This window comes from Puma concolor, chromosome A1 (assembly GCF_028749965.1).
Source record: "Puma concolor isolate L17-30 chromosome A1, mPumCon1.1.hap2, whole genome shotgun sequence".
Lineage (NCBI taxonomy): Eukaryota > Metazoa > Chordata > Mammalia > Carnivora > Felidae > Puma > Puma concolor.
The window spans coordinates 153232723-153256062 of NC_141667.1; the positions used below are offsets into that span (position 1 = coordinate 153232723).

The following is a 23340-nucleotide window of genomic DNA, read 5'->3' on the forward strand; positions in this document are numbered from 1 at the left end:
TCTTGGAATTCCCGGGCTCCGGAACCATGGGAGCGAATCCCCATAATAAATCTTGTCTCATCTAGATCTCTGCATGTCCCTATGGTTCCCCTTCTCCGCAGAACCCAGACCGATACATCCGTGGGACCTGGAGGTCCAGCCATGCCCCAAGTGGTTCAGATGAACTGCAGCCTGGGGTGCACGTGTCCACACAGCCTGGCAACAAAACTGACCCCCTGCTAGCTCCCGGTTTCCTCTCCAGCTGGCGGGAGGCATGCTTTTACCTGGTGGATCTAAAACCTTCTGGCTCCTGGGTGGCTCAGTCGGTTAAGTGTCTGACTCTTGATTTCGGCTCAGGTCATGATCTCACCATTCGTGAGGTCAAGCCCTGTGTCAGGCTCTGTGCAGACCACATGGAACCTGCTGGGGATTCTCTCTCCCCCACTCTCTCTGCCCCTCCCCTGCTTGTGCTCTGTCCCTCTCTCTCTCTCAGAATAAATCAACTTTAAAAAAAAAAAGGAAGCACTAAGTCCTTCTGGCTACAGGTTCAGCTGTGCGATCCAGCAAATACACCCATTGCTGGCTGGGGTGGGGGCTAGGGCCAGGTCAACCACAGAGACCCCATTCTAACTACCATGAGGGAGTGGCGCAGGTGGTGGGGCTGATACTGGAACAGGCAGACTACTTGCCACCCTCTCACGAGCGGAAGGGCCATCTGAGACCCGGAGATGTTGGGGGCCACCGTCAGTCTAGAGTGGGGAGGCTGTGTGTGCCGGGGCCCCCTGACAGCCTGGTGAAATGGGCCCTGTGTCAGAATGAGGTTTGATCAGTGCCTAGAATAAATGATGCACCATTTCAAAAGGAACAGATCCAGTTACTGAAAGCTGACAAACATCTGGGGCACGTGACTTTAGGGGTGAGGATTGTATGGACAGGACGCCAGATCCAAAATGCAGTAAGGGTGGTCAGAACCTTCCAGACCAACCTCCCAGACCCAACACCTGCAGGGGGTCCTGCTGGCTGCATTCCAACTGCACCCCCAGAAAGCCAGGAGTCACGACAGTGAAGGGCCTCATGGAAGGGTCATGGCATGCAGGACTGCTGTGCCTGGTGGCCTCGGTTAGCAGCACCAGGTGCAGCTGACACCCTCCCTGGCTTCAGTGGTGTGGGAGCAGAAACATTCCCCCTGCTCCTGCAACAGCTACAATGTGACATCAAAGTATCTGAGGTTTCTGTGGCAAGTCCTGTGCGCACTGCTGTTTGGGAGTGACGCCCACATTCAAAAGGGCAGGAGATGCGAAATGTCAAGCAGAGGGTCCTAAGGGTACCCCCCCACCCCTTGTGGTGTCTGCTGAGCAGGGTTGAGAACCAGGCTGGAAACAGCCCTGCCGGGTGGAGCTGGCCTGCCAGGGAGAACCAACCACCCCAGCACAGAAGGGAGCACGGCCCCAGGCCAGGAGCGGTTCCAGTCTGTCTCAGGAATGGCAAGGAGCCTCAGGGGCAGGGCTGGGGTGAGGGTTCAACAGTAGGGGTGCAGGGCAAGGAGGGGCTGACATAAGATGAGGAATCTGAGGCAGGAGCAGCTATGGGGAGGATGAGGACGTTCAAAGGCCCTGAGGTAACACAGGACTCTCATGTGAGCGGAGCTGCTCTGTGGCCATGACCTTCTGGGATGACCAAAGAGGTAAGAGTCAAGGCCTGGTTGGCTGCAGCCCCAGCCCAGGCCCAGCCCCAGGCCCAGGCCAAGGGGCAGGGCAGCCCTGGAGTAGGGGGGAAATGAGGTGTGGATGTGAGGGCTGGGCCCACATGGTCAACCTTCAGGCTGCACCAGGAAGGACATGCAGAAGGGTGGGCTCTTGCAGAAGGGTACGGGCGCTCTCCGTACCCACTTGTCTGGATAGGTTTTGGGGTCCTCTCTGGGTCCAGACACAGGCAACACCAGGGCCCCTCTCCGCATGCTGTCCAGAGAACTCTTAGAGGGGATATGCATGTTGCTGTGGAGGAACCCAGGATAACTAGAGAGCAGCACAGAGGCAGTGAAGCACCTGTGTCGTGAGAGGCAGTGTGGGGTCGGCCGCAGGCTTGCTGGAGGCCAAGCTCCTCGGGCCCCAGTCGCAGCCTCATGACCTGCAGTTGGGCTTAAGCCTCCCTGAGCAGACTCAGCCTGCCGCGAACACTGCCCACTTCTCAGGGGCCGCAAACAGAGCTGTGTGAGGTGCCTGCCAGGCTGGGGGTCCTGGAGGGTGTGAACATCTGCACTCCCTGTCTTTCCTGCTCTTGCCCCTTTGCTCCATCCAGTCCTTGGTCTCTTCCCTGGGGTGGGGGTGGGGGTTCCTGTTTAGCATCCTGGCGTCTGACCTGGTTCTCCTCTGGGAACCCCCAGAGGAGAGGAGCTCGACCCCAAACCCCAGCCAGCCCCCACACCTCAGGTCTGGCTGAAAGTGAGAATGTGGGCTGCGGGACCCTGTAGACAGCTCACCTCGCCCCCTCCCGGCTGAAGTTGGGCAGGCGCCCTGCTCCATCCATCCATCCCTATCCCCAGACTCCAGGGAGGAGGGTCAGGGAGGCCCCAAGTAACCCTAGGTAACCTCGGGTGAGCAGCTGGGCCTCAGTTTCCCCAGGTAACCACCTGGCACTTCCTCATTCCCTGCCAGGGGCAGGGATCCTTCCCCTGCTGTGCCTGCATGGGGCCCCCATAAATGTGTGGCTTGGCCTGCAGATGGTCCCTTTCCTCAGAAGAGGACACACCAGGTGGATGGAATCAAGAGGGAAAGTGAATGCCTTTACCTAGAGGTGGATACACAGGAATTAATCTTCCTAAAACTGTGCATGTATCTTTCATGCCTATATATTTTTTCACAGCTTAAATTTCAAAGGAAGCTTCAGAAGACGTTTGTGGGAGATTGGCTCTCTGGGGGTGGGGAGCCAGCACCAGCAGAAGGTTTTGTGTCACTCCCTAGAGATACAGACTCCTGAGGGTAACTTTGCCTGAGCATTTGTGGCATGTTTAGGGCAGGAGAGACCCCCAGACAACCCAAGCAGATCCATGGAGGTCGCATTTTTGAGCTGGGAGCCTCAGGCAGAGGAGGGAGGATGATAGCACTGGGGGCAGATGCTGCGGTGCAGATCACAGACTGCTTCATCCATAAGGGGTGAGGTCTGGGGGAGGCTGGGACTGCCAGGTGGGACCTGCAAGGCCTGGCTCACAGGGCCATCAGCCTCTCAGAAGATGGGTTTGTCATTGTTTGGGGCTGGAGGGCAGCTGAGGAGGACTGGGGCAGCCCCCCAGCTTGGAGCAGACGGGGTAGGGAGGCAGAGAGGAGCAGGAGGCTGCTCGACAGGCAGCAAAATACCTCATTCCCTTCTCTGACAGGTGATGGCCCTGCTTTGTGCCCTCTACAACACACGGGTCTGGAGAACCCCTCCAACAATCGTAACAACCCTCTCGAGTGGGAGACCCCTCAAACCAGCACGAGGGGCGGGGGGAAGGAGCCCAGGTGGCAGAAAGGAGGGGAACCGGGGTTGGCAGGAGGCCAGAGTAAGCTTCCATGTGGGGTCCACAGCCAAGCCCTGAGCCTGGAGACTATGGAGAAGGGAGGCGACTGTCCGCGTCTCCCTTCTGATCCGCCCAAGGTTTCCCGGAGAAGGGGTCTCCACCTTCCAGTTTCCTGGGTCTGGGCTCCTGACCACCCCAGAGCAGCACTGTCCCCTCCTTGGCTTGGTTCCTGCTCAACCTGTCCAACTGGAAGGCTTCTTCATGTGATCTGCAGCATGTTTCCCCAGGGGCGCTCTTCCGGGCACGCGCGCGGCTGCTTGGGTCACTCCAGGACCCGGACCACCTACTGGTGGCCACCATTACCACACCGGGGGTTGGCGCCCGGGGAAAGGGACCACAGCCCGCTGCCCGCTGGTCCGCTGGGACCTGCCTGGCCGGGGAGGAAACAGGAACCCTCTCTTGCACCCGGGCGCCGCCTCTCCCGGGGCCGCAATCCCCTCTTCGTCTCAGTCTCCCCATCTACAAAATGGACCGGTGGGTTCTACCTGGCACCTCCCCTAAGAAGCGCGACAGAGGCGCGGACTGACTCCGCCCCGAGTCGGGGAAGCGAGTGCGCAAGCGCAGAGGCGGGAGGGGCGCGGCCCGGGGCGGGGCGGAGTCCTTGTCCCGGCACTCCCGCCCCCAGCCAGGAGTCTGCGCGTGCGTGCTGCAGCAGGGGTGGGCGGGGCCGCGGGCAGACCCGCCTCGTTCCCCAGCGTTCCCCGCGGCAGCAGGCACTGACGTGGCCGCCGTCAGAGCCGCCATCTTGTGGGAGCGAAACCAACGCCTGGCTCGGAGCAGTAGCCTCGCCGCGGCCGCCGAGGGTGAGGCGGCGGGCCGGGGGCCAGGGGCCGGGTGGCGGGGGCCTGCCAGGGCTACGCACGCACTGCCCACTGCCGCGGCGGAAGGGTGTTGAGGGCTGTGGTGAGGACAGGCCGGGAGGGGGCCGAGGTGAGGCTGGGGCGGTGAGGCCCGAGGCCGGGCCGGGGACCGGGGACCGGGGGCCGGCGCGGAAGGCCGGGCCGGGGGTCGAGTGTGGGGAGGGTGTCGAGTCGAGGCCGAGGTCGAGGTTGGGATGAAGATCGAGGCGGGGCGGGCGCAGAGGGCTGGGCTGGGGGTCAAGTTGAGGCCGGGTGGAGGCGGGGGGCGCCGCGACCGGGATCGGGGTCGAGGCGCGGGGGGGGTGGGGCGCGGGCTGCGCCGGGGGCCAGGAGTCCCGGGGACGGAGGCCGGGGCAGGGGTCAGTCGCACCGCGGGGCCCCCGAGCCTCCGCCGTGGTTCTCGCGCCCCCCGGAGCCGCCGGGGTGCACGCCCGGAAGTCCGGCCCAGGCCGCGGGCTCCCCAGGAAGCGGTGCTTCCTGCTCCGCCTGCTCCGCCTCCCGCCTCGGGGTCTCGAGGACCAGGAAACTGGAGCCCGCGGCCCGGGACGCCGCCAAGGTCACGCGACGGCCAGGGTTTGAGCCCAGTTCCTGTTGGCTGGCAGGACGGGGGCGGGGCTGCGGGGCGAGGTCCCGGGGTCTGAGTGCTGGGCACTTGCTGCCAGCGGAGGATCCGGGCGCTCGGCGGGCGCGTCCGCGTCTGTGCGGGGCCCCTTTACCAAAACTTGCTGCAAGCCAGGGCCTACTTCCTGGTCGTGGCTGGCGGAGATGAGAACACTCTTCCTTCCTAGTTGGCGCCTGTGGACGGGCCGTCGGGGGCGAGCTGCCTCCGCGGCCCTGCGTTTACTTGTTGCACAGTCGGGGTGGGTCTGGGCGTGGGAGACGGTAGCTTGCTTGTCAGTACCGAGTCCCGGAGCCGTGCGGCGGCCCGCCCTCCCGTTTTCCCCAGTCACCGAGTAGTTGTGTGCTGGTCGGTCCCGCAGGACTGCAGCAGCGCCCGTAGCGAGAGGAGAGGGTCCCGGAAGTGGGTGCTGCCGCTCGGGTGTCCCGGTAGGCTTGTTTCAGAACTAGTGAGCGAGTGGTCAGCACTCCTCTGTGTGCCCGCCGTCTGCATGGTCGGACCTGCGTTTCCAGCGGTGCGTGTGTGCGAGACGCCGGGCCACGTCGTGGCTCCGCTGACACTGGCCAGGTGTGTGCAGTTTTCAGCAGCCACATGAGTGGCCACAAGTGCAAGCGCTGTTCGCAGAGGGGTCTGCATGGAAGGAATGGAGTGTGTGTGTGTGTGTGTGTGTGTGTGTGTACGTACCCCACGTCCGGCCATTTCCGACGCAGAACTGGTCTGGTTGCTGGGATGAGCGCATATGTCTCTGTCTCCAGGAGGCCCCTGGCAGGAGTGTATGTGTATGAGCCCCAAGTCTGGAGGTGTCCAAGCACAGAGCTGGTTTGGTTGCTGGGTGAGTGCACACGCCCCTGTCTTCAGGAGGCCACCTGGCAGGAGTGTGTGTGTATGAACCCCATGTCTGGTCGTGTCCAAGTGCAGAGCTGGTCTGTCATTGCTGGGTGAGCGCACATGTCCCCGTCTCCAGGAGGCCCCTGGCGGAGTGTATGTGTATGAGCCCCAAGTCTGGTGGTGTCCAAGTGCAGAGCTGGTCCGTGGTTGCTGGGTGAGCGCACAGGTCCCTGTCTCCAGGAGGCCCCCCTGGCAGGCGTGTGTGTGTGTGTGTGTGTATATGAGCCCATGTCTGGTCGTGTCCAAGCACAGAGCTGGTTTAGTTGCTGGGAGAGTGCACAGGTTCCTGTCTCCAGGAGGCCCCCTGGCAGGAGTGTGTGTGGCTGAGCACAGAGGTCCCTGTCTCCAGGAGGCCCCCTGGCATGGTCCCTGTCTGCAGACACAAGACTGGAAATGTCTGGCTTGGCAAACGGCTAACTTACGTGCTGAGCAATCAGCTTCTAAGGAAAGTGCAGAAGGGGAAGCTGGTTCTGGCCTCTCATGGTTCTGCTTTGTAGGTCATGTGGTCTGGTTACTTGCTTTGTGTCATGGACAACTCAAGAGGACACTTCCACTGCACTTCCCTGTCCCGTGGGCTCCGGTAAAGTCAGCGTGAGCTATGAGCTGCGGAGGTGATGTCACAGTCACATGGAAACCCCTGTGCTCATTGGAGAGCCTGGAGGCCGGGTCTCAGGGTTCCTAAAATGAGAGAGTTGAGCTGTGCTCTCTGCTCCTCATTGGTGTGGCAGTGTCCAGTCTTTTAGAAGCGATTTTGACCTGGGAGAGGGTTGGCCGGAACCCTGCCTGCTGGCAAAGGACGGCTTTGCCGAGTTTATGAGTGTGTGGGGGAAGGGGGTAATTCCAGGTCACAGTGTAACCGCTCGGGTGCTTGTTCTGGTGATTATTAGGCACTCTTGAAAGCATAGGTGTGTGACAGTTATGGCATTGCAGCTTTATGGCTTTGTCACTGTTCAGGAAGGTGGTCCACACTTGGAGGGGTCGGGTGGCCTGATTAGTGGAAAGCAATGTGGCAAGGTTGGCACAAAAGCATCCAAGCTCCTGATTCCTAGGAGTCCTCAGCAACCCCCTCTCCCCCCCCCCCCCCCACCTCCTCAGCTTCCTTCCAGGAGTTGGAAGCAGTGGCAGAGCTGACTGATGCGGGTACGTGCCACCCTCCACTGGGTCCCCATGGACCCCTATTTCCTGGTTTCTGCACACCGTGGCCACCAGAGCTTGGCATCCTGTCATCGGCAGCCGTGACTAAAGTCGGGAAGCAACCACAAAAACATAAAAGGCAGGGAGATGTTACAGATGTGGGAGTGATTCTGTTCAGGAGGCCGACTTTTCTGTATCTCTTGAGGCTACAGAGGTGACCCTTAGTGCGTGCCATAAATTACTGGATGCCCAGTTATGATCCACACACGGTTCTAGAAGTTGGAAGTGCATGGTAGATTTGGGAAACACTAACTAGCGTTAAGCAGAATTCAATAAGCTTTGCTCCTTGAAGGGGTGCCAGAAAGGGTTCTAAGAGGCACTTCATCTGGCAAATACCTGATGCTTTTTGGTTTGTGTTACGTAGGAAATCAGTTTTGTGGAGTCGTACATGGAAGCTAAACAGGAAGCTTGGGGGTTCTGGTTCTCTAAGGTCCTGAAAACTTTACTGTGAAGTGTCAGTGTCCCATCGGTATGACTTCAGCCAGTGGCCAAGGAAACAATTTCAGGATTCCGTCTGGTCTCCTTCGTGAAGAGTGGGAATGAAGGGTGAGTTAGACATGCCAGCGTTTTGATCACTGGATCCAAAACAAAGGCTGTCTCAAACATTGCTGTCAACAGCGTTATCCTGTGAATTTTCCTGTCATCTATAGGTGAGCACGGGGTTCCTAATTAACTGAATCCATTAATTTATACTTAAAATACTGTCTGTTGTGTTGATTTTGGTGGTGAAACTTGGCTGAAGATATTTACAGTTTTCAGTGTTTTTGTCTGTCAAAGTGATGGGAGACTGCCAGTTCCTGGGGAGATGGACGAAAAGGCACTAAGTCCCCGTTGCTGGTACCTGAGGGCAGGTCCCATGCAGTCAACAGTGACTTTCAGTCTTAGTTCCTTCCCTGAAATGTCCAGGACGGTCATATTGCTCCAGTGTGGAGTTCATTGTTGACTGGATGGCTTCTTCCCCACAAACTCATTTTTAGGAGAAGTGTATGTGTAGATGTGTGTGATTAATTTCTGCGCCCTGATAGATGTGCTTTTACAGTTTTTCCTCCTGTCCCTGACGGTCAGTCTCGGATGCCCAGGGAAGTGTGCCTCAGAGGAGGGAACGGGTGGATGTGTGGTGCTGGGGCAGTGAGCAGAATGGGGTGCAGGGTCCTGCGGGTCTGGTAACAGAAAGCCTCTCCCAGGCAGGGGCACGTGGCTGTTTGGAGAACTGTCAGGAGCAGGTGAGGAGGGCAGGGGGGCCTGGGGAGACCTGCTGCAGGCCAGTGGTCCTCATCCCCAGAAAGAGTATGTTCCATGTGCCCTCAGGTCATAAAAAGTCTGATTTCTGGGACACCTGGGTGTCTCAGTTGGTTAAGTTTCTGACTTTGGCTCAGGTCATGATCTTGTGGGTTCGTGTGTTCAAGCCCCACGTTAGGCTCTGTGCTGACAGCTCAGAGCCTGGAGCCTGCTTCAGATTCTGTGTCTGCCTCTCTGTCTGTCTGTCTGTCTCTCTCTCAAGAATAAATAAACATTAAAAAATTAAAAAAAAAAAGTGATTTCCTACACTCCATCGTGGTTTGTGTACCAAACCACTTTTTCTTTTTTGTACGCAGCCTTGATAGATGTTCTGAATTTTCCAGGAATGTAACTACCTTGTAAATCAAGGGAGATTGCATTCTGTTCTCTGTGGTACCTTCTCAAGAGCTGCCCTCCGTTTCCAGGAGAAAATGGCCTGTGTGGTGGATGCAGCCGCCCTGTGTATGGGAAGTGAGCGTGTGGGTCTGCAGTGGTCCCTGGTCCCTGGTCCCTGGTGGGTGGTTCCTCGGAGCTTCCTGTGTGGGGGCTCACACTCGCCAGCAACTCACTGTCCTGTGACTTCCCTGTGATGAGCAGATGGAGCTGCAGGACGGGACGTACCCCAGCTGTGCCGGCTGCTAGCTTCCTCTCGGGATGGTGGGGTGGCACTGTGAAGCTCCACGGGCGTGTCGGCTTCGACCCTTGTGAGGACCCTTCCTGGCGGGTGGTGTGCAGGCATCTGACTTTGCCTAGTGGGCCCCTGCTGGTGCCAGAGGGGAGATAAGGATACCAGGGCACAGGCAGGTACCCGGGGTGGGGGGGCTGCCTTTCAGAGGGTGAGGCAGGCAGATCTGGGGACGAGGGGGATGGAGAGGAGGTTCTTGGTTAATGTTGGGGGTTTGGTGTTGGTGGAGACCTGTGGGGAGGAGTAGAGATGGGGTCCTGTGGAGGGTGGCACCAGAGTGTGAATGCAGGATGCTGACCTGGTCCGGCCTAGGGGTCGGTGGGGACCCTCGAGAGGCTTCAGGTGGAGAATGGTGTGATTAGGCATGTGAACCAGAGTCATCCCCCACCCCCCACCAGGGCTGCCTGAGGTTGCAGACAGGGTCGGAGGAGTGGTTCTCAGAGCTGTCCGGTGCTGGGAGTTCCGGAGGAGGGCCCGCCCCACCCCCAAGCTTCCACCAGAAGAGGTGGGGCTGCGGGTTTTTAATTTTGTTCTCAGTAATGGTCCCTCCAAGTCCCTTGAAGACCCAGACCGAGGGTTGAGGATTGGCCCCTGTGCGAGAGAGCTTCAGGACCTCCTGCCACCCTGGGTGGTTTGCAGGAGGGCTTGCTCCTACCTCCCCGTCCTTGGAGGGTGTGGACGGGGGTCTCTGGCCCCTTGGAGTCCATGTGGTAGGAGAAGGTGCAGCGACTGGCCGCAGCACGTTTGTGGGGGACCCCACCGAGAGAGATGCCCCTGACAGTCTGTTCACTGTGCACGTGCTGGCACTCCTCACCCTTCTGCCCCACTCGTGTCCTGCTCGCCCTCCGTGTGTGAGTGTGCTGAGCTTGGAGCCAAAGGGCTGCTTCCTGCGGATGGTGGAGTAACAGACTGAGCGGGCACCTCCGTGGAGAAGGTGCTGGGGGTGTGGCCAGGGTGGGGCCCCAGGGTCTCTGGACACATTCCCCTGTGTTCCCCTGCAGCTGGTCCAGGCTTGCGCGGATTGGTAAGGTCGGTGGTAGGACCCTTCTCAGGCCGATAGGTGCTGTACAGCTGCCATGGTTTCTCAGATGCTGCTTTGCCTTGTGCTCACAGATTACTTGAATTTCCCCGTTTTCGGCTCAGTTTGTTGTGCATTTCAGTGTTGTCGGTTGATGCAAATTTGCTTTTTTGATCTTCATTTTTTTTCAGTAACAAGTCTTTCAGACTTGACTGCATTTGGGGTCAGAGAGGGTATCTGTGCCCTTAGGTGTAAGCCAGAGTAGAATGGGAGGCCAAGTGTCCGTCCTATGGGCTAGAATACTGTGGGACCTTCATGACTGCAGGAGCCAGAAGTGGAAGGCCTCGTGGCCAGCAACCAATCAGGAATAAGAAAATACTGTGGAGCGGTCCGCGTCTGCCATCAGGACAGATGCAGAGAGCTGAGGGGCTCTTCCACACAGCAGCATCCTGGCCAGGCTCAACTTGTGTGTCTCCTTCTCTCGGGTTGGAGACCATGTGCCACGTGTGTCCAGGGTCCTGCGTGGACCGTGTATGCTCCGTCCTTGTTGTCTAGTTGGAAAGTGTGACACGTGTGTCGAGGGTCCTGCGTGGACTGTGTCTCGTTGGTCCTTGTCTAGTTGGAGACACATGTGACATTTGTATTCATTGGTCTTCTGTAGAAGGGTATTGGTTACATTGGGCTAGCCTACGTAGGATTTTTTTTAATATATATATATTTTTTAACAATTATTTTTGAGAGAGACCGTGAGCGGAGGACAGACAGAGAGGGAGACACAGAATCCGTGGCAGGTTCCAGGCCCTGAGCTATCAGCACAGAGCCCAACGTGGGGCTCGAACCCATGAGCCCTGAGATCATGACCTGAGCTGAAGTCAGTGTCAGACAGATTTTCCACCCACCGAGCCGCTCAGCACCCCTTAGGATTTTGCTCCATTGTATACATTTCAGAAGAACAGAAGTTTGGTGAAGTGTTTAGAGAGTAGTTATGTTACAAAACAGTAAGTAAAAGTGTAAGACTGAATAAGGGGGAACTAGGAACCGTAAACATGTTCTTCTGTTCAGTGCCTTGTTTTTTGTAGCTGGTGGTGAGCAGGGTTCGTTGCATGTGGTTAGACTGTCCCACCGGTGCCTGTTCTGGTGGACAGTGGACAGTGGCCCTTGGGTATTCACATTGCTGTGTTACTGTTGATAGGAGCTGCAAGTGATGAGGAAACTCATTTCTGGGTGTTACATTTCACATTTAATCAGAAGCTGGCAAAGAGCCAGCTAAATTGAATCTCAGTAGTGTTGTGCCCTTGGAGTCAGACCTGCCAGGTCCTGCCCCCACCGTCAGCCACCATAGGCTGAGTGTGAAGTGAGGGGTGGGGGTGGGGGCTGGGATCACTGCACAGGGGCCAGCCCTTGGGCCTGACTGGGTCCCGTAAAACACCCTGAAGGTTTGTGCCGGAAGGCCCGATGGCAGTCCTTAGGCAGTTCCTCATCAGAACTGGCCTTGGGGTGCTGGTCAGAATGATCTGGTTCTGCAGTGTGTGTTTCATATGGAAAGTTCCTAGTGGTACAGGGTGGGGGCAGGGGGGGGTTGGGGAGCTGGGTGAAGAAGAAGGTACACATGTCTTGGGATGTGGTGGTGGGGAGCTGGGTGAAGGTGGAAGATAGACATGTCCTGGGATGTGGTGGGGGAGGGGGAGCTGAGTGAAGGTGAAAAGAGACATGTCCTGGGACGTGGGGGGCAGTGTGTTGACCCATTGACAGTACTGGATGGTGTTAGAAACCTTGGAAATTCTCACAGGAGAGTAACATGGAACTGTGTGAGGTGGTGGGTGTTAGCTAGAGTTGTGAACACGTAATTACAGGGAGACACCTTGTTGCATACCTGAAACTAATACAAGGTATAGGTCAGTCATAGGAATAAAACTGATGGAAATAAGAGAGATCAGTCCACTTAGGTGCCTTGGGTGTGCCGGGCTGTGTAGTGTCCCCTCTGGCTGTGTGGATTCCTGTGTGTCACACTGCGTTAGGGCTCTGTGGTGTATCTGCCCAGCACTAGTACTGGCACGTTCAGTTTTCCTGGTCCACTGGTGTTTACAAACTAGGTACACTAGGTAATATACTCTGCTGTAGAAGAAGCCCTAGGCTACAGAATGACATGTTGTGCTGATGGGCAGGGTGATGGCCTGAGGTTTTATTTGTTTAGCTGAGGCCCTGGAGTCCAAAGCTGGTGTGCAGAAAGCAGTTTGCAAGAGATTACATGTGATCATATGGCCTACAAAAGTAGAGGGCCCCTTTTATTTATGTATGTATTTTTATTTAATTTTTTAAGAGCGCGCGAGCAGGGAAAGGGGCAGAGGGAGACAGAATCTCATGCGGGCTCCACGCTGAGTGTGGACGCAGGGCTCTATCCCATGATCCTGGGATCAAGACCTGAGCTGAATCAAGAGTAGGACGCTCAGTGGATTGAGCCACCCAGGAGCCCTGAGCCATTTTACACTTAGGATCTATATGTCAGGGATGGATGGGGCTTTGAGTGATTGATAACCTGTGCACATAGGTGGCTGCTGTGTCAGGAATGGATGGGGCTTGAGTGATTGATGACTGGTGCACATAGGGGGCTGCTACAAAGCAGTTGCTCATTCATGAGACCCTTAAAAAACGGTTCCTAGTGCATATGAGCTCTGGAAAAATCAAAACGAGGGTATGAACTGTGAGGCGGAACATGTTACTGTATGTAAGTTGAGTCCAATAAACTTGACTTGTAAGAAGTGGGGCACCTGGGGGGCTCAGCCAGTTAAGTGTCTGACTTCAGCTCAGGTCATGATCTTACCATTGGTGAGTTTGAGCCCTGTGTCGGGCTCTGTGCTGACAGCTCAGAGCCTGGAGCCTGCTTTGGATTCTGTGTTTCCCTCTCTCTCTGCCCATCCCCTGCTCGTGCTCTGTGTCTCTCTTTCTCTCTCTTAAAAAATGAATAAAAAAGGTTAAAAAAATTAAAAAATAAGGCTGAAAGATGAAGAGCTGAGAGGTCACCCAGCTTTTCACTCATGTAGGGAACTCAAACATCTGAGCTCCCCTTTATGGAGGAGGCCGAGTGGTGCATCGTGTCCGCAGTGCAGAATGGAGCCCAAACCCCAATGTGTTTGTCTCCCTGGGTCAAATCAAGCTCCAGGTTGGTGGTTGCCTCTTGGCCATGATGGCAAACTGCTCAGGTCATCTTGGTCTTCGCTGGTAGAGATTCTGCTGAGTCGATGATTTCAGAGAAGGTGACAGACTTTGTTCCTTGCTTACTCTGAAACCTCAGAGGCCTGTCAGAGGAGAGGCTGGGGTTGCAGGCGGAAGTCACAGTAAGTTTTTTCTCTTTGGCAGCTAAACCAGTCATGTTGGATTCATTTATTGGAGCGGAACGGGCGTAAACTCACAAAGCTACATTTCTTTCTGGCTGGACTGGCTTCCCCACGGAGGCCCCATTGCTGGCCTTGACCTGTAGCCACATAGACCTCTTTATCCGAGAACGTGGGCCGCCAAGGTCTTTGCTTTACGTTGTTTCTGGTCCTAACAGAGGGAAAACTTGTTCCCTCGAGGCTGTGGGGCTGGAGGGAGCCCTTCTGAGAAAGTCTGTGTTTTCATTGCTCACTGATGCAGAGGGTCATCATCGTAAGCAGGAAAGATGGATTTTGATTTGAGCTTAAGGGATTCTGGTGGAAGAGGGTGTGACATAGGCCACAGGATGGCTCCGAGGTCCACCTTTCTCCTGAGGTCCACCTTTCTCCTGTGGCAGATCCTCTGTTAGGTCTTGACATTTTGCAAAACAGTAAATGTGCTGGGGTAGGCCAGGAGCCAGCAGGGTCGTGGGCCAGGTGCAGGTGTAGACGCTTCTCGGCTGGGGGAGACCAAGTGCCCGTGTGGTAGTGTCTTGCACCCGAGACTGCACGCTCACCTCATCAGTCCCCTTGGGGCTCCAGAGTTTGATGTGTTGAAGAACCACAGGGGAAGGACCCAGACCACATTGGTAACAAGGGCTCAGCAGAGCCGAGCAGGCCAGGGGCAGTGTGTGGGCAAGTGGGGACTTGGGGGCTGGTGGCGGCACGCTGGGGGGAGGAGGCTAACCGGAAGTTTTACCCTGAGATGGTCCGCCTGCCCATGTGGGGGCTGGGGAGAGTGCAAGTGACATTTTTACCCCTCGGTCCCCAGGACTCTGTGATCATGGTAAGGACAAGATTACATTAGTGCTAAGACAAGTGGAGATAGCCCGCCCCCTCCTGTCTCCCCGAGATCACCCCTGTCGTGGCTCCACTGCAATGGCCACATCTCTAGATGAGCGTGCTGATGGCACCCCCTTGGGGGTCCGCTTGGACAGTGCGGGCTGGCCTCAGCCTCTGGATCACCCTCACCCCAGCAACAGGAAGAGTGTGGCTGGGGGAGGGATCACCTGCTGCAGAGCCAGGTGGGGATGGCATATGTTTCAAGTGATCTCTTGTGTTCATTTTCATCCTCGGGCCTTCTGTACCTGTCATCAGTTTTTCCCTTGCCCTGGGATGGCCAGGCCCCACTGTAAAGCCATGCCTGTGGCATGTCCCCTTCTTGGAGTTCTGCCTCCCTCCTCCACCTCTTTGCAGGGACATGGCCCTTGTTCTGCCCTTCCCCCATCGCCACCTTGGCTGAGGGCACTGCTGTGTCACTGGGGTAGAGTGCTGGGACCCTTGGTGTTCTCAGACTGCATCTGTGTCCGTGTCTGTACCCCAGGCTCTTTTCAGGCTAGCGGTTTCTGTGCTCCTGCAGGGTGTCACAGCAGAATCTCCTCCCCACGCTTTCCTGTGTTGTTTTTTGAAGTTTCCATCAGTCAGATGGTAAATTTGTTTGTTTGGTTTAGAATTTCTGTCCTTTCCCCCTCATCCTGCAAGCCTTGGGAGCTGTTTTCAGTTCACAGCATAACCACGGGGAAGGCACAGACTCCCTCACAGCAGCGTCCCCACCTGGGGGACCTGCATTGATGCTGCAGCACCCAGGGCCCATCCTTTCGTGGGGAGGACAAGTATGGGATGACATGGACCCATCACGTGATGGCTGTCACCACCCTGACAGCCCAGCCCCCCTGTGTCCCGAGTCATCCCTCCCTTCCCTAATCCCCGAAGCCACTGGGGGGATCCTTTTCCTGTCTTCGTGGTTTTCCTTTTCCAGAGAGCTGGGCACTTGGAGTCCCACAGTGCGCAGCTGTCTTGGATTGGCTGCTTCCACTTAGTGACATGTGGTTAAGCCATTTCTCTTTAGCGCTGAGTGATGTCGCTTGGTGTGGATGGACCGCAGTCTCTTCACCCGTCACCTCGTGGAGGACGTCTTGGTTCTTCCAAGTTTGGGTGGTTGTGGGTAAGCTGCCGTAAACATCCGTGTCCAGGATTTTGTGTAAAGGCCCAGAAGCTTGACTGCTGGGTCGCACCGTGCAACAATGTTTGTTTTTTTGAGAAACTATCAAACCCTTCCACGGTGACTGTGTGGTTTCAGGTCCCCACCAGCAAGGCAGAGTTCCTGTGACCCCCCCTCCATGCTATGCAGCTTGTGTGGGTGTGGGGGGTTTGGGTCCTTCTCATAGGTGTGTAGTGGGCAGCTGGGTGTTCTCGTTTGCATTTCCCGAAGACATACTGACTTGGAGATTTTTCTTGTGCTCATTTGCCATCTGTAGGTCTTCTGTGGGGAGGGGTCTGTTAAGGTCATTGACCCATTTTAAAATTCTTACGTGCAGTTTCAGTCTGTTGGGTATCAAGTTCTAAGTGTTTTTTTTTGGCATTTCTTAGATGGCAGTCCGTGATCAGGCGTGTCTCTTGCAAATATTCTGTCTGGTTGATCTTCCCGTTCTCTTGACCCTTGACCTGGTTGTTCCCGGATTGGGAGTTTGTAGCTTTCACAAAGTTCAGCTCATCAACTCTTCTATTGACCATGCCTTTGGTGTTGTATCTAAAAAGACATCCCCATAGCGAAAGTATCCTTTTTTTTTCCATCACGTGTGCACAGGTTTGTGTGTTTCACCTTGGCAGTCAGGTCTGCTGTGTTCTGACTCCCCATTCTTGTTTTGTGGGCACCGGGTCCCCACCTTGTTGGCTGCAGCCATGTGAGGGTTGGGGGTTCTGTTTGTTTTTTCCTTTGAAATAGTCTTCTCTCTTCCTTCCCCCCAAATTCCTTCTTTTCTTTTGTTCTCTTCCATTGGTGGCTCTTAGAGGGAGACTTGCATGGCTGTTTGCGGTCATCCAGATGCAGGCAGCCGTGGGTCCTGGCTCGGCGGCCTGTGGGTGTCTGTCCTTGTGTGCAGCACAGTGTGCACCCACACCCTCCCGCCTGGACGTGGGTGGCAGAGTTCCTGGGTCTGTTGCTCCTGGAAGGTCCAGCCACATTCTCATTGCTCCCAGAACCTGTCTCCCCCTTTTTCTGTTTGTCTTTGTTGCTTGGGCACCTATTCATTAGTGATTTCAACAGCGAGCCGAGTTTGAATGTGTGTGTTTGGTCCGTTCTGTGTTCCCAAAGGATTTGTCATCCTCTGTGTATATTAGGAGAATGGGCTGTCTGCAGAAAAGGAAGCGTTACAGTAAAGGTCGTTTTAAATTTTAATTTTTTGAATAGGTAATAGCAGCAATAAACTGTCAAAAATGCACTGAGGCGCAGCGTCCAGCCGGCTCATTCACTGGAGCGTGAGACTTTTATCTTAGGGTTGTGAGGCTAGGCCCTACGTTGGGTGTAGAGATGACTTAAAAATAAAATCTTTAACAACAGCAACAAGTGCACAGAAACCAGCTTGAAGGCCTCTGCTGGCATGCCCAGGCCCGTGGGAGCGTCAGGTTCACAGTGGGGTGGGTGATTTCCACCCAGTGCTTGACTGGACTGGCACAGAACTGACAGGCGTCCTGGCGGTAAAGTGGGTGTGTTGGGTGCTGACCAGGAGTGGGAACGTGTGTGGTCTCAGCTGGTGACACAGGGCAGACCTGTACCCTCCGCAACTCCCGCAGACCATGGAGCTCCTGGCTGCTCCTGGGGGTGGGGGCCGGATGGCCAGGCTTCTTCCTGGCCTTGCGGGCACTCTGTGTAAAGGCTGCCCAGCGCCTGGGTGCTTGGCTTCATAAAGGCAGCCAGCCATAAACACCCAGATTCCCAAACAGTGTGCATTTGAGAAGGTGGCCAGCTCTTCTAGGTGCCTGTTTGGAAATGAAAGTGCCCGCCTATGGGGAGGTCAGGCCCGGGTGGCTCCTGTGCCCTGGGGGCTATGGGATGGAAGACCACTCCCTTGGGCCCAGTGTTTCTGCTCTGAACGAGGGGAACCTGTGGCAAACGCAGTCCCTGATGTGGCCCATGGGGTCGCTCCCCCTGGGACTTCATGGCCTGTGTGCTGCCCAAGAGCCTAGATGCTGTCTAGCTCCGAATCCGGTCTGTGGGTGAGCGCTAAGCTCTGAGCACGTCACGTTGGTATGGTTGGTTCTGGCCTGCGTCACTGCCGGGATGGTTGTTTCTGGCCCCTCTTGTTGCATGGTTGAGGAGCTTGCGTCCTGTGAAAGCCACAGCCATTCGGTGAACAGCATTCCCTCTGCGGGTTGTACATCAGTCTCCCTTCTGCTACTTGGGAACCAGGTGTGGTCAGCTTCCACCCTGTGAGCTGTCAGAGGTCAGACCTGTCCTTCCGCCAGAGCGCTCCTGCGCTGCTGGCCCTGGGCAGCACAGAGACCCAGGGACCCCTGTCTCCACAGGTTTCTCTGGCCAGTGTTGCTCCCCCCAGTCTACAGCATGGGAAATATCTTCGCAAACCTCTTCAAGGGCCTTTTTGGCAAAAAAGAGATGCGCATTCTCATGGTGGGCCTGGATGCTGCAGGGAAGACCACCATCCTGTACAAACTGAAGCTGGGTGAGATTGTGACCACCATTCCCACCATAGGTGAGGAGACCGCGGGCAGGGGGCAGGGGGGTGCAGCAGGGTAAGGGCATGGGCCTCTCACTGCTTGGGGTGGCAGGCTGACCGGGGTCGTGACCCCCACAGGCTTTAACGTGGAGACAGTGGAGTACAAGAACATCAGCTTCACCGTGTGGGACGTGGGCGGCCAGGACAAGATCCGGCCCCTGTGGCGCCACTACTTCCAGAACACACAAGGTGAGCGGAGGGGCTGTGGCCTGCGGGAGAGGCTGGGGCGCCATCGGCGCCCGTCCTGACGCCCACGGCTCCGCAGGCCTCATCTTCGTGGTGGACAGCAACGACAGAGAGCGCGTGAACGAGGCCCGTGAGGAGCTCATGAGGATGCTGGCGGAGGACGAGCTCAGGGATGCCGTCCTGCTGGTGTTCGCCAACAAGCAGGTATGCGCGCCCGTGGGCCCCGGCCATGTGGGGTGGGAGGTGGGAAGGGGTGGTCCCTGCTGCCCACTGACTGGAGGTCGTTGGCCTCTCCCACCACCAGGACCTCCCGAACGCCATGAATGCAGCCGAGATCACGGACAAGCTGGGCCTGCACTCGCTGCGCCACAGGAACTGGTACATTCAGGCCACCTGTGCCACCAGCGGGGACGGGCTCTATGAGGGACTGGACTGGCTGTCCAATCAGCTCCGGAACCAGAAGTGAGCCGCGTCCCCTCCCCCCCACTCCCTCCTTCCACCCTGCTTTACTCTCATGTGGTGTGAGTGCCAGAAGCTGTCTCCATGGTCGGTCACAGTGTGCTTCACCATGCTGTAAATGTGCAGACGCAGCCTGCAGCCGGGTTTTTATTTAATGTAAATAGTTTCTGTTCCCAACGAGGCAGTTTCTGGTACTCCTATGCAATATTACTCAGCTTTTTTTATTGTAAAAAGAATCAGCCCACTGTTCAGTACTGAGAAGGGATTTTAGGCTCACGGGGCCCCCAGGAGTTGCTGTCAGGGCCAGCCTGGCGCTCGCTTCTCCTATGGGCGTTAGGTCTGTGTTGGACTCGATTTTGGTGGTTGGTTTTTAACCCGAACTCAGTGCATTTTTAAAACAGATAAAAACACAAGGCAAGGAGAACACTTGAACACACGGAAGGGAGAAACGTGCCTGGTTAGGTTCTGCGGTAAAGGGCTGGCGTCTGGTCCACCGGTGATCCGTTTCCTGTCGGGAACGTGACGGGGCAGAGCCAGCCATGGTCTATCCTGCATGGTCACGACAGGGTCCCCGTGATTTGCTGTCTCCGGTGGTCCTGCCTCCCCTAGCGTTTGTCCTCGCCCCTGTGCCCACATGGCCGCCCGGGGGGATGGGCTGGGGGCTGCGGCCACCACTCCCAGGGCCCTCAGGGGGACCCCCGGAGCCCCCGTCCACATGTGCTTTCACTCCCTCAGCCTGCAAGGGTCAGGTTTGCCACCGAAATGACGACGTCTACTTTTTTCTTTCGTATTTTGATAAACACTGAAGAAGCTGGAGCCGTTCAACTTTATCTTGGGGAAATCCTCAGAACTGGTTTATTTGGTGTCGTGGAACCTCTTACTGCTTTCAATACACAATTAGTAATCAACTGTTTTGTATACTTGTTTTCAGTTTTCATTTCGACAAACAAGCACTGTAATTATAGCTACTAGAATAAAGTCTCTTAACTAGTTCACGGCTCTCCAATGCTTGGTGCCACTAGCCACAGCTCATCTCTGGGAACAGGAGCAGGGCACCCAGGCCACTGGCTTCGTGGCAGGTGTGGACGTGGCCCAGTGCCCTGGCAGTGACTGCCTCATTGGCCTCCCTGCTGGCAGTGCCAGGCCATGATAGGGACAGCAGGGTCACTGCATGGGGACTTGGGGGGGGGGGGGGCTGCTCTAGCCCATATCACCTGACCTGTTGAGGGGATGGAGGGCAGGAAACCTTGGCCAAGCTCTGTGTTGCTGCCATGTAGGCCATCCTTGAATCCTGAGTGCCCTGACTCCCCAGCTGGCTGTGACTATGGACTGGCTGGAGTCCAGGCTCCCTTGCCCTGGGGATGCCCAGTCTGGCCCTTCCCCCCACTAACAGGTTGAAAAGCCAGGGCCAGGGTTAGACAGACATAATTTTCTTTAGTTTGATTAATTTTCAAATCCGAAGCAAAAGATGCATATTTCCTCATTAGGGACCCAGCCTGGGTCCTGTGCTCACTCTTCTGGGTTGTAAGAGGTCCCCTCCCTGCAGAGGAGGGGAGGCCTGGGGGAGGGAGCTAGTGCCCCAATTTGCCCCCCTCTCCAAGGAGTCCAGGGGGCAGGTCCCTTGGCACCTGGAGTGGGGTGGGGGAGACTCCAGGTACAAGTCTTCAGCCTCATGATCTACATGTCCAGCCTGTCGCCCAGGGTGAGATGTGACCCAGGTCTCCTGGTACATCTGACATCACTGCCCAGGGACAGGCCCACCAGGGTCTCTGGCTGGTCTTACTGGAACCCGACACCGTCATGTTCTCCCCTGCCCCCTTCTACTGGAACATGTGACAACCTACCCTTGAGTGTGAAATACTTTCCCCTTAAAATAACTTTATTTAAGTACAAAGAGTGAATTAAAGAAAAATAGAAGTAGCTGTACTTGGCCACCCCAAAGCCGCACGGGGGCTCCCCAGGCTATGCCCCCTGCCCTCCCGCCAGGGGCTGTCTCTGGGGCCAGGGCCCCTGCAGGGGGGGCGGGGAGGGGGTCTGCTGGAGGCTGGAAACTGTCAGCAGGTCTGGCTTCAGTCACTGTGGTGGCCACGCCGCCGCCTCTTACAGCTGGGTGAGGAGGAGCTGGAGTCCGAGTCGCGCCTGCGACGCCCGGGCCTGGGGAGACGGAGAAACCGAAACCCGGTGGGTGGGTGTGAGGCTGCCCTGCCTACCCCACCTGCCAGGCTGCCCCAAAGCAGAGGCACACCTACCCAGCAGGAGCTGGGGGCAGTGGGGAAGTCCCCCTGCTCCTGTGTGCCTTCTCTTTCTTCTTCTCTTTCTTGTGCTTCTTCTTTTTCTTCTTTTTTTTCTCTTTTCTGCTTTTCCTGTGGCCCTCGGGGCTGCAGGGAGGGGCAGGGCACACAGTGCTGGGCGGTGAGAGGGTCGCACCGGGTACCGACCACCCTCCTACCGCTAAGTAGCGGCAGGTACAGGCAGCTCGAGGGACAGTCCCTTGCGGCAAATGCCACTTGGCCCCCACCCCACCCCACCACGTATGCCCCGATAGGTGACAACCCCACACCCCCTATGCAGGGCACCAGCAGAGCGCAGGGGCTCGCCCTTCCACCTGAGCGCCTCCCTCCAGAGACCTCAGCAGGCAATGGGGACCCAGGCCCCTGAGGGAAGAAGGGACAGGAGCTGGGAAGGGCACTAACCCAAAGGCAGCCTGCAGCCGCGCCACTAAGAGAACCAGGAGTTATGTGCAGCCCCACCCTCTCCCTGGGAGCTGGGGGGCGGCCCTTACCCCGGCTCCGCCTTCTCGTCCTCAGACCTAGGCTTCTTCCTGGAGGAGGCCGGAGAGGACGCCAGCCGGCCACTGTCCACGCGATGGTGCTGCGGTGGGAGGCCACTTTGGGGGGGGTGCGTGGGAGGCGCCCCGGGATGCCAACGGGGAGGACCAGCTCCGGTTTCCCGGACCGGGGAACGAGAGTGCCCCACGAGCAGAGACGGCCAGCCCCTGACCCTGAACCGCGGAATCCCCGAGTGTTATGGGCACTTACCGTGAACACGGAGAGCCCCAGCTTGGCGGCCTCCTTGTCTTCTCGGGACAACGCCACTCGGCCTGCGGAGCCACTGCGGGAACGCGGGTGATAAGCCCCCCTGGTGAGAACGCCCCGGCCTCCCTAATCAGGTCGCACTTCCATTTGGGCAACTTGGGCAGAGTCCACCCCCCTCGCAACACACCTGGAGCTCCCCAGGCCCAGCAGCCGGTCCACTCCCTTCTCCTCGTGGTCCCCTCCTTCCCGCTTACACACCTCGACAAAGTCCTGCGCGGAGGGCCAGAGGGTGCTTGCGGCAGGAAGCTCGCGGCCCTGCCCCGCCTCGCCCCCGCCCCCGCCCCCCAGGAGGATCCCCTCACCTCCTTGCTCAGGCCGGTGGGCTGCTTCCGCACGTTCTTGTAACCTCTGCGGGGGCGGCACGCGCGAGCTTCAGGGAGCGGCCGGCCTCGCCTGGACCCCTGCTCCTCCGTCCCCGCCGCGCCCCCCCACCCGGAGCTCCCCCAACCCCGCGGGGTTCACTCACAGCGCCGCCATGAGCGCCTCCTGCTCTGCCTGCCTCACGGCCGCCAGCTCCTCCTCCCGGCTCAGTCCCGCGCCGTCCGCCCGACCCTTGGCGTACCAGGTGAGGTCGCGGCCCTTCTGCCAGCGGCCCACAGGGGCCATCAGCGAGTTGCCTGTGGAAATGCAGCGCCAAGGGCTCGGCCCGCGGGGTTTGCGCGGCACCGTCGCTTCCCGCACCCGCGGCCCGTGCAGCTCCCGCGCTCCTCGCGCCCCCTCGTCCCCCGCACACGCACCCCCCAGCCCCGGGCCTGGCACCGCGCTGACCCAGGTAGTTCTCTCTCTGCTTGTCGGTCTTCACGTCCTCCCAGCTGAACTGGTCCTGCCCGCCGCGCACACCGCCCCGGCTGGAGCCGAACATGGTTTCCGGCCGTCCAAAGCCCCGGCCTCGCCGCCCCGGGCGGCGCCGCCGCCGCCGGCGCCCGCTCCCGCGTCGCGTGCCTGAACGTCACACCCGCGCTGGCTTCGCAGCGCCACGCGCGCATGCGCACTGCTTCCTCTCCCGCGCCAATGTTTGGCACGCTTGCGCACGGCTCACTGCTCCACTTCCCCTGGCGTTCGTTCAGCGCGCCTGCGCCCCGCCCTGGGGAAGGAGCGGTCCACGGCGCTGGGCCTGGTCCTGAGCATACCGCTGGCACAACAGCTGTTGTTAGGAGCCACATTGGGCGGCTGACGCCGGGGTCCAGGGCTGCGCTGGGAGAGGGGCGGCCCCTGGGAACCCCCGACCGGCGCCCCCGGAGATCGGGGTGGGGGGGGTCTCCAAGCGCGCACCTAGGCTCCTGGCGGTCCAGGCTCGCCCCCTGGATCAGCAGTCCCGGAAGGGGGCGGCTCGAAGCGGCTCGGATCCGGAGGAAGCTCCCTAGGCACCCCTGCGGCGTCGTGCACTGCCGCTAAGTCGTCTTGGAGTCTGGGCTTCCCCACGTGTGGCCCGGAGAGCCGACGCCTCCCCTGGGCCGGGGGTTGCCCCGTGGGGGCTCCAGCGCGGGAGCGTAGAGCGCCGGTCTGACACCGCAGGCTCCTCTGGGGAGCGCGTAGGCCACGGGGGCCGCCTGTGGTTGGCCAGGCAGGGTCAGCCACCAGGGTCTGGACACTGGAAGC

General features: G+C 58.0%; 2 protein-coding genes across 5 annotated transcripts; one reads left to right on the forward strand and one right to left on the reverse strand.

Annotated features, from left to right (window-relative positions):
- Positions 1-4187: 4187 nt before the first annotated feature.
- ARF1 (ARF GTPase 1) lies at positions 4188-19638 on the forward strand. Its single transcript, XM_025920207.2, has 5 exons — positions 4188-4338; positions 17793-17977; positions 18080-18190; positions 18267-18391; positions 18492-19638. Exons 2-5 carry the CDS (start codon positions 17830-17832, stop codon positions 18651-18653), a joined length of 546 nt encoding a protein of 181 aa, XP_025775992.1. The 5' UTR covers positions 4188-4338; positions 17793-17829; the 3' UTR covers positions 18654-19638.
- Positions 19639-20504: 866 nt separating this feature from the next.
- CA1H1orf35 (chromosome A1 C1orf35 homolog) lies at positions 20505-22742 on the reverse strand. 4 transcript variants are annotated; one of them, XM_025920224.2, is made up of 8 exons: positions 22510-22699; positions 22208-22358; positions 22044-22089; positions 21869-21951; positions 21685-21757; positions 21429-21517; positions 20896-21024; positions 20505-20800 (listed from the first exon to the last, which is right to left on the reverse strand). In XM_025920224.2, exons 1-8 carry the CDS (start codon positions 22601-22603, stop codon positions 20716-20718), a joined length of 750 nt encoding a protein of 249 aa, XP_025776009.1. In that variant the 5' UTR covers positions 22604-22699; the 3' UTR covers positions 20505-20715. The 4 variants fall into 4 exon arrangements, with proteins under 4 accessions (XP_025776009.1, XP_086563125.1, XP_086563120.1 ...); XM_086706999.1 differs by lacking the exons at positions 21869-21951; positions 22044-22089 and having other exon boundaries at positions 21429-21500; positions 22510-22742; XM_086706994.1 differs by lacking the exons at positions 21869-21951; positions 22044-22089 and having other exon boundaries at positions 21429-21533; positions 22510-22742.
- Between the last annotated feature and the right edge of the window lie 598 nt (positions 22743-23340).